The sequence below is a fragment of the Dermacentor variabilis genome, chromosome 1 (assembly GCF_050947875.1).
Source record: "Dermacentor variabilis isolate Ectoservices chromosome 1, ASM5094787v1, whole genome shotgun sequence".
NCBI lineage: Eukaryota > Metazoa > Arthropoda > Arachnida > Ixodida > Ixodidae > Dermacentor > Dermacentor variabilis.
This window is the reverse complement of record NC_134568.1, coordinates 212,719,417-212,734,759: the sequence shown is the minus strand read 5'-3', so window position 1 is coordinate 212,734,759 and position 15,343 is coordinate 212,719,417. Positions and strand designations below refer to the sequence as shown.

At 46.8% G+C, this 15,343-nt stretch overlaps 1 protein-coding gene across 3 annotated transcripts in view; it reads left to right on the top strand.

The window, feature by feature from the left end:
• Window positions 1-15,343, top strand: part of LOC142592638 (putative 4-coumarate--CoA ligase 1) — a 69,990-nt gene that overhangs the window by 18,866 nt on the left and 35,781 nt on the right. For all 3 annotated transcript variants that reach the window (XM_075704202.1, XM_075704199.1, XM_075704210.1), the window contains one exon: window positions 13,062-13,168. In XM_075704202.1, coding sequence (XP_075560317.1) covers window positions 13,062-13,168 — 107 coding nt within the window. The remainder of the gene's footprint in view (window positions 1-13,061; window positions 13,169-15,343) is intronic.

Genomic DNA, 15,343 nt, shown 5'->3' with positions numbered 1-15,343 from the left:
CGGTACAGTACAGTCGCGGACAGAATAAAATGGACCACGGCGAAGGCGGCCGGAGCGGCTGCAGGGCCGGCGCTGCTATCGCGCTTCGCACGCTCGCGACGAGAGTACCCCGAGTGACGTCAAACTTCTCCGCACCCTCGCTCTAGCGCTGGCGCTTGTCGCGCTTGATAAATTTCTAGTGCCACGGCTCCTCTGCTGCTGATGGTCGGGACGAAGGGGCGCGTGAATCGCCAGTAGTTCAGCACTTAGCGCTGTGGCGCAGTAGCGGACGGCCGCAGCCCATCAAAGCGCCGCTCTGTGAAGGAACCAAACTCGATGTTTTTCTTTTGTCGGCGATTTACAGTCGCGGACGCAATGAAATGAGCCATGGCTTCGGGCAAAAAACGCGGACCAGTGCCAACAAGTGAAAAAGGCGCCTGATACGTGTTGAGACGTCTGCTCTTGCATGCGCGTCCCTTTTAGTTCGCAGCCTCTCCAAACCTGTAACATCGGCTTAGCGCTATTTAATCGTAGGGAGCAGCGCGAGGTGAGGCCGCTACAGCGCCGCAATAGAGAGTTTTAGAATGGGGGCCCCAATATTTTGGGGCCCCAAAGAGCTTTGCGGGTGTTAGCGTTGGGGCATGCAGGAGTGAAGAGCTTTAGAATAGGGTTTTACGTATGCGGATAGCGTCTTGCGCTGACAGCGCCACTACGGCGTCTAAGAAAAGCTATTAGAAATAATTAAATAAAATATACCATTTTATGATAGGAATAATAATTTTGGCTTTCGTGTATTCGCATTTAATTACAATTTAGATGTTATTCTGTAAGCAGCAAACAATTAGTTGCGCTTAGTTTTGAGCAAACCAACTTTACTAGCCTTCACCAGCCAAGCTTAGCCGTGTTAGGCCTACGAGTCATAAAATTCACAATCGAATTCAAAATCAGCGGCGTCTAATGAGTCAATCTTCATAACACACGCTAGTTGAGAGGAAGCGATAACCGCAGTCACTTCTCCTAGCTTGCGAACTTCACGCGTTACCGTGAATCGAACCCAGTTTGGTGCTAGGTTAGAGCCGTCGCTTCGATGGGTGCCGCCATGTTTGTTGACGCAAAGCTTTTGGGAACGCTATTTGAGCTCCCGCTAAATCGGTGAAATAGCGTTCCCAACGCAAAACCCAAACGCAGTTTGCGTCTCGCGCATGCGCAGTGGCTTCGACGCTATTTCTTTGGGGCCCCAAAACGTTTGGGGCCCCTATTCTAAAACTCTCTAATGTCTGGTGCGCTGCCGGAATGGGTTGTCAGGGGTGCACTGTTCTCTGCGCCCAGCTCACGCTGCTGCTGACGTCTGCCACCTTAAAGCCGCAGTCCCTATACATTTCTTTTTTCTGTCGCGTGACCACGATACCGCATAGTCAAAGGATAACTGCGGCGTAGCGTCCACTAGACTCGGAATTATCCGTGCGTGATATGTTCTTGGAATGACGGTGCGTGACCCACTCTTTATATTTGCCCATGCTAACTCGCACTGCTAGGGTTTATTCGCAGTAGATGAAGCGGCTTCGGTAGGCTTTCTCTCATAAGAACTGCTATTGTCGAATCTTGGACAGATTTTAATACCATGCGCCAGAAACGAAATTCCATTCAACATGGTCACCTCCCTAACAAGGCCCCTTCAGTGAAACTGTCACCTGGAATATACTAGAGTAAAATGTGCCCGCCAGCAAGCTCACTACACCGGCCAAGCAGTCTGCTAATAGCAAGCCGCCAGGGGTAGAGGATCAAGCCTCGCGGTTTGCACGGCGTCACGCTCCCCACGTTCCAGCAAAAAGAAATAAAATCCAGCCGCTCTGGCCGCCTTCGCCGTGGTCCATTTTATTCTGTCCGCGACTGTACGTTCCTGCTAGTTCGGAAAAATAAACACCATGCAAATATATCAAGCGGAAAAATTATGCAGGGCGTGCAGGAGCAGAGCCACCTTAATTAAAGCGCACCGCAGGGTCGAGGCGACACTACGGAAGCGGTCGACCGTCAAATCAACAGTTCTGTACGCGCCGCGGTAGCTTTGCGGCTATGGCATTGCTCGAGGTCGCAGATTGGACCTCGGCTGCGGCTGCCGCATTTCAACGGGGGCGAAATAGAAAACACAAGTGCACAATTTTTGGACACGTTAAAGAGCATCACAGTGCCAAATTAATCCGGAGTCCGCCACTACGGCGTGCCTCATAATCCGAGTGTGTTTTTGGCACGTACAGTCCCATAATCCAATTCGTGTTTAATACTTCTGTCACAATGCGATGTGTCATGTGAGGAAATAACAAAGCTAAACCCTCTCAGATGTGATAAGATATGGCGCACAACAACGCCTCAAGCAAACACCTCCCTGTGTGTTCTGTGTACTACGCAGACAAACGGCAGTGGCGCACGCAAGGTAACGTTTAACATCAACTCACCACTCTCGTGTTAGACTAAACGTTGAAGAAATCAAGCTTTCGACGTCAACATCCCCGCTAATTTTAGTCGATCAAAGCAACCAGCACAGAAAGCTTCGCTTACATCGATTCCCACAGTGCGTGAGATCTGCATGTTTTTTCCATTGCATTTGTTCGTGGGCTGTCATTCTCAAAATTCCGAGGAATAACTTTGTAAAGAATGAAAGACAAGGTATGAGCAACTATGGTGGTGGAAGAGTGGTTGGGTATGCTAGGTCCGGAACTTGCCGAAGCGAAGTCCAACTCTGGACGCCGGCGCCGGATTTATTGCGACACAGGGCCCTTAACGCTATCGCGTCATAAAAAGGAATGGAGTTTAACTATATGGCAATGCCAGCCATCACAGTAGCCAAAATATGAAAATTCGGTGTTGTAGCGTTGAATAGGAAAAAAGTAAATACATGATTGATTGATTGATTGATTGATTGATTGATTTTCACGTCGCCTGCTGTGTTCTACATATTGTGCTACGGATACATAACTGACCCGGCATGCGTGTGACTGTAGCCATAGCTTTACGCGGCGTATTAGCTCCGAGAACCCCCGCAGGGGCGCCTGCGTCAGCAGGCGTTTGGTGTGTTGTGACACCACGTATCCGAGCAAACGAGGGTTGGACCCTCCGCGTGTAGCCGTGTGCGGCTTAGCCGTGTCTGGGGAAAGAGGGATCCTGGGGGTTGAGCCGATGCTGGGTGTTTGGACCTACCGAGAGCTACCGAGGGCGTGCTACTTGTGCAATATGTCCATCTAAAGACCACACCTCAGACAACTGTTCTTCCGCAACCCACTGCGCTAACTTTGACGGAGACCACCCCGCCTATTCGCGATCGTGCCCGTCATGGAATAAAGAAAAAGAAATAATCGAACTGAAGGTCAAACTTAGCATTTCTTTCCCACAAGCGCGCAAGCGTTTTTCTGTCCACAACCAATCGAATTCGTCCTACAGTGATTTGACGCGCCGGGGCACAGTGTCACATCATCCGGCGGCTGCGCGAGTCACACGGAGTGTGACGGCGGTTACGCCATCAGCCCCCCTGGCAAGAGCAGCCATTGCTCTTCCACCCCCTGACACGAAGGGCCAGCAGACCTCCGGTCCTGCCGCTCCCAGGGCCACGGCTCGTGCAGGCAGGCCCGAAAAACCTCCGAGCGTGCCCGCTGAGCGGGCGTCATCCAGCGCCTCTGAAAAGACGATGGATGTAACAAACACTACTCCGGCGTTTCAGACGCCGAAGGAACGGCTATAGCTCCGTGGAGCACGCCAAGAAAAAAGAAAAATCCCGTATCCCGGGGCCTGGAAAGGTCTCGTGAGCTAACCTAATTGATTTCTCTTTACTCACACCACAAAACACTTCCAATATGGCCACAAAGATAATGCATTGGAATGTGAGAGGTCTAATACACAACCTTGATGACATTAAGGAACTCCTTCGCAAGTTTAATCCAAGGGTGCTGTGTGTGCAAGAGACACACCTCAATCCTTCACACACTAGGGAGTTTTAGAATAGGGGCCCCAAACGTTTTGGGGCCCCAAAGAAATAGCGTCGAAGCCACTGCGCATGCGCAAGACGCAAACTGCCTTTGGGTTTTGCGTTGGGAACGCTATTTCACCGATTTAGCGGGAGCCCAAATAGCGGCCCCAAAAGTTTTGCGTCGGCAAACATGGCGGCACCAATCGAAGCGACGGCTCTAACCTAGCACCAAACTGGGTTCGATTCGCGGTAACGCGTGAAGTTCGCAAGCTAGGAGAAGTGACTGCGGTTATCGCTTTCTCTCAACTAGGGTGTGTTATGAAGATTGACTCATTAGACGCCGCTGATTTTGAATTAGATTGTGGATTCTATGGCTCGTAGGCCTAACACGGCTAAGCTTGGCTGGTGAAGGCTAGTAAAGTTGGTTTGCTCAAAACTAAGCGCAACTAATTGCTTGTTGCTTACAGAATAGCCTCTAAATTGTAATTAAGTGCGAATACACGCAAGTCAAAATTATTATTCCTATCATAAAATGGTATATTTTATTTAATTATTTCTAATAGCTTTTCTTTGACACCGTAGTGGCGCTGTCAGCGCAAGACGCTATCCGCGTACGTAAAACCCTATTCTAAAACTCTTCACTCCTTCGTGTCCCAACGCTAACACCCGCAAAGCTCATTGGGGCCCCAAACTATTGGGGCCCCTATTCTAAAACTCCCTACTAACTTTCTCAGACAATATGCCAGTTACCGCAAAGATCGCAGTGACGATTTCCCCTCGTCAGGCGGTGTTGCTATAATAGTTCATAAGGGTATCGCCTGCCAGCATTTACATCTGCAAACGCCCCTTCAGGCAGTGTCAATCAGAGCCGTGCTGTTTAATGAGCTAGTCATAGTTAGCTCTCTGTACATCCCTCCCAGCCATCAACTTTCCAGCACAGAATTCCAGAGCTTTATCGCAAAACTCCCCGAACCTTACATTGTAGTAGGCAATTTCAATGCACTAACACCCTCTGGGGAGATCCTCGTTGTGATAAGAGAGGACGCTTATGAGAAAACTTCCTTTTTTCCACAAGTGCATGCTTACTAAACAAGAAAAAACACACATTCTACAGTGTGGCAAACAAAACGTTCTCATCTATAGACTTAAGTATAACATCAAGTACACTCGTGCCATGCCTGGAGTGGAACGTGATCAAAAATCCATATGGGAGTGACCATTTCCAAATTGACTTAAAATTAACAAAAGGCGATAAGTGTTGTCCACATCTGCCCCGTTGGAAGGTCGACTGTGCTAACTAGAAACGACGCAGAGAGCTGGCACATACGACCTGGGATGACATCTGTACTCTCTCAATCGAAGATGCAGAGTCATATTTGATAGCATTTATAACTGATGCTGCATCAATATGTGTCCCTGAAACGAATGGATCGCCCTCTAAACGACGTATTCCTTGGTGGAATGAGCAGTGTAAGTAAGCCCGGAAAAATCCAAATAAGGCTTGGAGTCGACTTCGCGACTGTCCAACTACCGCGAACTTGATCAGCTTCAAGAAAATAAAGTCGGAAGGTAGAAGAAGGCGCCGCCGTGCCAAAAGGAAAAGCTGGCAAAAATACATCTCTAGTATTAATTCATATACAGACGAAATAAGAGCCTGGAACAGGGTAAACAAAATAAAAGACCGCGAAGCTCATCCTCTACCATTGGTGAATACACGAGGAGACACACTTGCTGACCAAGCTGATTCTCTAGCAGTACATTCTGAAAACATTTCTAGTTCATCCCACTACTCAGATACATTTCTGATATACCGGCAACAAGCGGAGCGACTGCCTCTGGGTCGGAAAGGAAATAGTAATCAACCTTAGAATTGTCCACTTAACATGGCGGAATTTCAGGCTGCACTAAATGGCTGCAACAAGTCCGCTCCAGGAAGTGACAGAATATTGTATGAAATGATCAAACACCTTCACCCTGAAACCCACAAAACACTACTGTCACTTTTCAACTCTGTGTTCTCTGCCGGCTGCATTCCATCCGCCTGGAAGGAAGCAATAATCATTCCAATACTAAAAGACGGCAAGGACCCAACTTCGGTCAACTACTATAGGCCTATAGGCTTGACAAGTTGCTTATGTAAACTGTTTGAGAAAATGGTTAACCGGCGTCTTCTTCATTTTCTTGAAAGTAACAAACTATTAGATCCCCGACAGTGTGGTTTCAGAGAAGGTAGATCCACAACTGATCACCTTGTCCGCATAGAGACGAATATTCGCGGTGCTTTTGTGCATAAGCAGTTCTTTTTGTCAGTATTTATTGAGATAGAGAAAGCGTATAACACCACGTGGCGTTTCGGAATTCTCCGTGACTTGGCTGAAATGGAAGTCCGAGGCAATTTGCTGAACGTCATCCAAAGTTCATCTGTCTAACTGCACGTTCCATGTCAGAGTTGGTAATATGCTATCTCGTCTATTTACACAGGAAACGGGTGTACCACAAGATGGTGTGCTTAGCTGCACTCTATTCGTTGTAAAAATGAACTCGCTTTATACTATCATACCACGTACAATGTTTTATTCTGTGTAAGTGGATGACGTACAAATAGGTTTTAAATCATGTAGTAGTTCCATCTGTGAGCGAAATGTACATCTTGGGCTAAAGAAATTGTCAAAGTGCGCTGACGAGAATGGGTTTAAATTAAACCCGCAAAAAAAAAACACGCGTGTTCTCTTCTCGAACAAGAGAGGTATATTACCTGATCCCGCTATTTACCTTAATCGACAACAGCTCCCTGTGAACCATGAACATAAATTCTTGGACCTCACTTTGTACTCTAAATCAACATTTATTCCCCACTTGAAATGTGTGAAGGCGAAGTACATGGAGACAATGAATCTTCTGAAGTTCTTGTCCCGTACATCCTGGGGAAGTGACAGAGGGTGCCTTTCGAGATTGTATAAAAGTCTGATAAAGTCACGCCTTGACTACGGTGCTATAGTGTACAGCTCTGCTACGCCTGCTGCCTTGAAGATGCTAGATTTGATTCACCACTTGGGTATGCGTCTTGCTACAGGTGCTTTCAGGACTAGTCCTGTAGAGAGCCTGTATCTTGGATCCAACGAATGGTAGCTACATCTACAAAGAACATAATTAACTTTCTCTTACGCCCTGAAAGTTAAATCAGATGTTCAGCATCCATGTCATTTTACAATTCGCGACTTGTCCACTGCCAGGCTATTCCGTAACCGCCCAGCCACCAGGCCTCCTCTGTCCCTCCGATTGGAAGCACTGTCAGAAGAAACAGGCATCCCTGTTTTAGTAAATGTCCTAATGGATCCTACTCGGCTTCCACCGCCTTGGGAGTACCAAAATATCCAATGGTGACATCTCTTCCTTAAAAATGTTGAAACGAGAGCCTGAGGCTCACATACAATCACATTTTCTTGAACTTAAACAGTATTCCTGTGCTGAATTTTACACAGACGCTTCGAAGTCTCCTGGTGGTGTTGCTTACGCAGCTCTAGGACCCTCATTTTCAACATCCGGGGCACTAAACCCACACACAAGTGTCTTTTCAGCGGAAGCATACGCTATATTCTTGGCTATTAAGCGCATAACGCTCACAAATGTCGCTAAGGCTGTTTTCTTCGCAGACTCATTAAGATATCGTGAGAGCACTAATTAGTTTACGAAAACAAGAATTCTGTTTTGAAAGAGTTGTATAACTAATTGTGCTCCGCAGATATGTGCAACCAAGCGATAGTCTTATGCTGAGTACCTGGCCATAAAGGTATAAAAGGCAACGTAGCTGCTGACGAAAGTGCTACGTCAGTGAGTTTTAACGACACAGATGGTAATATCCCTATTCCTGCCACAGGGCTAAAGTCTTTTCTACGTCGTAAACTGAGGAGTCATTGGCAAGGAGAGCGGGACACGCAAACATTGAATAAGTTACACATGGTAAAACCAAAACTAGGGAGCTGAATAAGTGAGAAAACAGCACGGTACAAGGAAACACTTCTTTGCCGATTAAGAATAGGACATACTATACGTTACTCACTCTTACCTCTTGACTGGAGACGATCCTCCAACTTCTAGTAAGTGCGACAATAGTTTGACAGTTCTTCATGTTCTTATTCAGAGCCCTGCAATAGAAACAGAGAGGAAAAAGTATTTCCCTTCTGCATATCGGGAAAATATACCTCTTCACCCTGCATTTTTGCTTAGCGATGAACCGCTTTTTAACCTGAAATTAGTCTAGACTGACATTAGTTAGAGTTTTTAGCTGAAACAGATATTCTGAAAATCATTTGAATAGGTAACTTTTAGCACGCGACTAACAGCCCTTCTATTCAAGGGCTCTCTTGAAGCTCGTGCCACTGTTATGTTTTGTTTTGTTGCATCATGTTTTTAACTAACCCAATTGCCATCGCCCATGTCCCTAACTAATCCGTGTCATCATTTTAGTACCTATATATTTTACGCTATTTACAGCGACAGCTTTTAGGACCTTTTACAGCCATGTCACATCTACCTTGATGAATTCACTGTCCACGCCATTCACAATACATCGTTCAAATTACCATTTGCCATGGCGCTCTTTGGCCATACCTGGCCCTTGTGCCATTAAACACCACATGTCATCATCAGCCCCGAGAACGACATACGGGGGCGCTGCGAGCACCGCTCGCGTGACGTCGGGGCACGAACACGTGCCCGTCGTCTGCTACACTTCAGGCAGTGTACGGGCGCCTCCTAGCTGGAGCGTGTAAGTTTTTTTGCTCTTGTTTCCTATGATAGTATACTTACGACCGTCCTTTCAAATACATTTTTGCGATCTCTCGTTCCTCAAAATTTATTCAACGAGCTTATTTTCTATGCAAGAACAATGAATGTCTTAAAGGCAACGTGGCCGACGGAGCGCAGTCCAGCGCATTGCGGGTTTTTCATGCGTGGTTCTACACTGTGTCACCGTAGCTCAGGTGAATAATAAAAGCATAAACACAAAACCATAGGATAGAACAATCAAGTTAACTGGCCATACTACGTGCGGTGCAAAAAACATGTAACAAACGCTAGCTATATAGGAATTCTACAGCATTTACCTTAACTTTAACCAGCTAAAACTTGTTTTGTTCACAACGGGCGCAATAACGTAAAACTATTCCAAACTTTTCTTTTCCAATTCTGCAATCAGCCCACCGCGATTGGTCAAAAACTATTTTGGACCACCCCCACTTCACTTGTCTGTCACGCGACCTCACGAAAACCGCGATAGCTCCCCATCTGATATGACGTGTACACACTGATTATGCATAATTTGACAGAACAAAACAAAAATAGTTATTTATGATTCGACGCCTTTTTACCATTAGCCCTTGGCTATTGGTCAAAAGTTTTCGGGCTGCACCCACTTCACCTGCCTCTCACGCGACGTCACAAAACCGCAATAACTTACCGCGTCAAAGTGACGCGTACGCGTTAAAGATGCATTAATATGCCGAACAAAATTGAACTTTCTTCTGAATAGCCGCACGCTGCCCCGTTCCGAAAGGAATAAAAGATGGCTGCCGCAGATCGCTCCGGCACTGGCTACACGCACCAGCCAGGGAGTGTGGGTTTCTTTGCGTATAATAAAGCTTTCTGTGTGGCCGTGTAACGTTTTCGAAAACTTTCGGCACGTTTACGACCTCGTTCTACCAACTCTTCTTTGCTGAGGATCCGTTTTAGCGTCAATCTTAAGCTTCCGTTGCATGCCGCCGCGATTGTCGACGAGCCACCGCAAGCTAAGTAAGAGAAAGCGGACCAATCGAAGACGCCGGCACCACCCTCTTCTTCCGGTTATCGATATTCAGTGCAGTGGCTCGGCCCCATCGAAGCCCTCTCCACTTGAGCGTGCTCCTCGCCTCTTGTGATCCAATTAGATAAGACAAGCCGCTCAGTGTAGGCAATGTTATTCGTTTTTCAAGCAAACAAAAGTCCTCCTATGAACGACGAGAGCGTTTGATTGGTCTGTTCAGACAACCCTGCGGGTGACCGCCCGATGCTTGCGTCGGCGGTTACGCAAATTTGACGTCAGGAGATTGGAATAAAAACATATTGGAATAGTTTTACGTTATACGGCCCAACGAGTATATCTCATTGTAAAATATCGAATTTTTGCATTTCTTCACATAAACGTTGGGCAGTTGCGCGAAAACTGAACACTGCGGTCCAGATTCTGCATGCACGGCTTGATTTTTTTTATTGGCCGTTATTTACCGGTCAACCTTAAGTGGCGGTAATTTGAAGTAAAGCTAATTGAGCCTTTCAGCTGTTTGCAGCACACGAAAAGGAAAGGACCAATATGTATTCCCTTTTCATTGCTACATGTTCAACTCACGTCAGCAATTTGCAGGTGTTTGTTGCATACTTATGAAAGAACTATGACGGATCTGTTCGGCGAAATTTACACAGCTGGTCGGCCCAACTTTTAGAGGAAAACATGCTTTTTTAGGCCGTATGATGGCAGCTAACTAGAAGCCGAAGCCTCTATCATTGGTAATATGAGGCACGTTGAAGATACCATCATTCAGGGGAGGGAGGTCAAAAATCAAGTGAATTCATATGAGGCTTCAGGTGTCTTCTTTATGAGGCGGGCATACGAGGCGGTCTTTTATGGACTGACGAACCGAATGGTTCTCAATTCATATCACTAAACACCACGGTAGTTCGACACATCGTAGTTCGGGAGATGTTTGGATTTTCCCCTTCAAGGCCGCCTAAGCAGCGCTCCAGTGCGTCGCGTGTTCATTAGGCAGTACATTCGGCGCTCTAGAGAACTGCTTAGTGGTTTCAATTCGGAGTTGTAGTGAACCGATGGGTTTGGCTAACGGTGCGTGCCTAGTCATAACGCAATAACGAGCGTCGAGTGGTACCGTTGCGGGACGGGTCTGCCATATTTTAGATAAACGCTGCTCCAGGCCACTATGAGACACTCCATAGCTCGTAATGGCTCAGCTCTCAATCTTAACCACGAAAATTTTTTTCGGCCGATTGCTGTTATGGTATTCGTGAAGTATATACTATACATACACGCATTTGTTATAACAGCCATGGGCAATACTTTTTCTGGGTGCCTGTCTCGATGAACCGTAAAAGTGGTAGCCAATTTTTCCATATAAAATGCGCGCTTCACTCTTCCTTTCAGGCATTAATACAGTGGCCGCATTATACTGGAAGAACTCACCAGAGCAATAAGAATCTTGATTAAAGCTTCGCAAGCCTTATCCATCTAACATGGATATATAATGTGTACACCAAATACCAAGATGGCTGTACCGAGTGAAATGCAATGTTTGCCATACCTAAGTATACTAAGAGAACGTTATATTGCGAGCGAAGCAGCATACAAAATTTTCCATGCTGAATTTACAGACATTGCAGTAGACCCCTTCAACTGCCATAACCAAGCCGCAAATTTTCCACGATTCACGCGGTTTCGAAAGAGAAACTGCCGTTTAGGCGTAACAGCAGAAAGCCGCCGAAGCATCATTCGGGAAGTGCGGCTGGCGCGCCCAATGCCCCGAGCATGCACGAAGCCAGCGAGCGAGCCGGAACGAGTGGCGTCCTGGCCATGACGTCACTAGCAAGAGAGCGCCACTCCAACATCCCGCTGCTAATAGCGGATGGGAGTGAAAACATTGTCGAAATTGAAGTCCCTATAGGACACGTACATTTTTTATAGTAGCTTGTCCATGTGTCACGGGAAGCATACGGATCGCGAACATTATTAATCTAGTCGAGACGCCTGCTTTATCATTATCTGACAAAGGTGACATGAGAAACTCCACAAGTGCGTTTCTCCACGCACTTAGTTTGGCTCAACGAGCTGGCGGACCTCTAACTACAATTGGAAATAAGGTTTCAATCCACAATCCCAGCATCCTTCGTTTCCTCGCACCATGCAAGTTTTCCTATCTCCGCTTCGACAGTGCTGCTAGCGCAAGGCCGGCCATCTCGATAAATGCAAGTTAGATGTGTAGGCCTGCCCATGAAATGAGATTGAACAACAGCTCGCTGAGAGGGTAGCTAGGAAGGCAGAAAATATGGGCCTCTACATAAACAAAATAGTTGCTACGCTGTCTCTTTTTACGGTAGGAGCAGCTGTCAGTCATTTGTGATGTTGGACATATTATTACCTAGTGCGTCTGGTAAATGGCAAAGAGCACTTACGAACAAAATATTTCGTACATTTGGCCCCATGTGTAAGCCACGGCTGGGTTTATTTCTTTTTTTTTAATCACCGCTGCTTACTGGTCATCATCACTCCATGGTTTCCACAGGTGCCTGACTCCCGTTATTGATAGTGAGTATAGGTTGTGAGTGATTGGTGCAATCAGCGTATCCCACTAGCCTGGTCAGAATTAGGGACAGTCTTTTTTTTACCGCCGAAGTGTTTTTTTTTTTTCTCGACGTCTCCCGCAGACTTACGCTTCACGGAAACTATACGTCATCACCCGACATGGCTCAGCACAAGACAGCGCACATGCATCGAGTTGACATATATGTGCAGCCATCTCTACTACTCTCACAGATGTGCCGGCTGCCGGCTCTGTTCTCTACGAAATTACGCCACAAAATACAAAGTGCTGCCTAAATATCATCACTGCAACAAATGTGCGCTTTCAAGCGCATCATTTATTTAATAAACCAGAATAATTTCTTTGGTTCTTTCTGCCGTTTCCTACTCGAACGGGCGCTTTCATTGTCGAACGCCAAGTAGCTTTTTTCAGACTCATGAGCTGTCGAGCGAGAGCTTTAATAGTGGCGTCTCACGATTTAAATGCACGCTGTGGTCGGCGGTGGGCGCTGTGTCGCGTTTCTCATCCGCTAAACATTTTCTTGTCTTCTGGTTGCGTGCTGTCGAAATTTGCTCTTCTTCCACATAGGTAATACACATTCGAATGCCATGTGCTTTCACACTTGTTAGCGTCTACTTCCGCAGTACTTGTGGAGCTCAGCGGCCTCCAGCTTCTGCGGTAACCCAGTTTGGTACTGAAATCAAATAGTCCCAAATATGTATTTTTCCTCAGTTTCTTTTGTCTCTTAAGTATTCACACCAAGTCTTGTCATTGTTGCGCAGGAGAGGTGAAGTACGATTTCGAAGAAACAAAGCCCTGTATTGTATTCTGCGATGAAGAAAACGCAACTAAGGCACAGGAAGCCTGCAAGACAATACCCAGTGTAAAGGTAAGCCAAGAGGCATCTCATCAGAGGGAACTTCACATTTGGTTGACGAAGACGTGCTATAATAGGGAGGACACGGACTTCCCTTTAGACCTCACTTGGACAACACGATCGCGTTGAAGTTTGAGCCGCGTGAATAACTGATAATATAATTTTTCATCGGAGTATAATTAAAATCAAAAATTCCGAGCGTGTTCTTTGGACTTTAGAGGATAAAAATAAGTGATAGTTTCAGAACTCAGCTTTATCTTTTTCTTTAACTTGCAATTTACAATGGCTGTATGCAATGGTTTCCGCGAGTTTCTATTTCTTTTTTTTTTCCAGTTTCCATTGATGAGAAATGCAACATATCAAGGGCAACATGAGAAGCGATTTGTTGACTTGCACATATATGTACGAAGCATTAAATGACATTGTTCAAGCGCAGCTCACCTCTTCCTCTCTCCCGTATCGCACAGAGAAGAGAGAGAGCAAAGGCAGAAAGGCCAGTCAACCAGATAAGCGCCCGGTTTGCTACCCTACACTGGGGTGAGAGAAAGGGGAATAGAAAGAGGAAAAGAGGGAGAGAGGGAGCACTGAGTGCACGTGGGATGATGCACAGGTACATTATAAGCGGTCTCTTAAGCCGGTGCACTTCAAGTAGTGTACTAATGCACGAATCGCTTTTTGTGCCAGTGATGGGTGTCGCCATGGTCCTAGTATATTTGACTCTGAGAACGGGCTCGCGTCCAGTTGGTTTAAAGTGGTCCTGAGAGAGAGGCATTGTACGTCAACTCGAGGACAGGCGCACAATAGGTGCTCGATGGTTTTCTCGCACCTACAGGAGTCGCACACCGGGCTCTCGGCCATTCCCATACGATAGCAGTAAGCGTTCGTGAACGCGCCTCCCAGCCACAAGCGGTACAGCAAGGTTGTTTCACCACAGGAAAGGCTAGAATGCAGTTGTAGCAGTATCAAGTGGTCATGCTTATGCATTCTGCAACTGAAGGCACTTAAAGTCCACAGATATTGTGATTTTTTGCGTGCAAGCAGGCGAAGTTCCCTGGCTGCGTCCGACCTTGCCAAAGGCATTGGATGCGTCTGGGTGTCTCCGTGGGCAGACCGGGCAGCCCGTATTGAATAGTTCATTAGAGAAAAGTGTTCGCTCTGAAAACGCTAATCGCTAAATACGTCTATTCTTGCAAGCGCCGCTATAACGCAGCCTTATACTGTCTAGAGAGAGAGAGAGAGAGAGAGAGAGAGATGAATGGGAAAGGCATGGAGGTTAACCCCATTTTAGTGTCCAGTGTGCTACCCTACACTGGGGTTGGGAGATAGGGGTTAGAAAGAGGACAGAGAGGGAAGGGTTAAAAAACACACACAGAGACACACATAAAAAGGACTCCAGTTAGAGATGTTCACAAAGGCCGGTAGATCGCAAAAAGCGCAGTAGCGCTTGCACGGCCCTCTTCTGTGATGTTAGGTCCTGTCGATGGTGTAGAATTCCTTCTTCCGATAGTGGCTGGTCATCCAGCTGGTTGGGTTCGTGGCGAAGGGATTCCCTCTGTGGAATGTAGTGCGGGCAGTCACACAAAATATAGCCAATCGATTCTTCATGGCCGCAGTGGTCACAGGTTGCGGTGTCGGCCATCCTTATGCGGAACGCATGGGCTTTGGTAAAATCAACGCTCAACCACAGTCAATACAAAAGCGTGGCTTCACCACGACGAAGCTTTGATGGAACTCGAAGGCTTAATGTGGTATCAAGGGAGTATAGTCGGGAATTCCTGAAATGGGGCTCATTCCATTGCGACGTGGTGCACTGCCGAGCAAGCAGGCGGAGCTTCCGTGCTGCGTCCGTTCTAGAAAGTGGTATTGGTACTTGGTTGTCCTCAGTATGAGCTGTACGGGCAGCTTGATCGGCCCGTTCATTGCCGATAATCCCACAGTGATTTGGAAGCTATTGGAAAGTTATTTCACGGCCTGCATCACTTATATGCTGCATCGTCTCTGTAATCTGGAATACTGGCTGTTCGCGCGGTCCTCGTCGTAAAGGTGACAGTAGATACAGCAGTGCCGTCTTTGAATGGCAGAAGATCGTCCACTTGTGTGGTGGTCCATCACCGATGCTATGAAAGGCGGTAAGGAGCGCTGCGAGCTCTACTGCCGTCGATGTTGTCGCATGAGTCGTCTTAAATT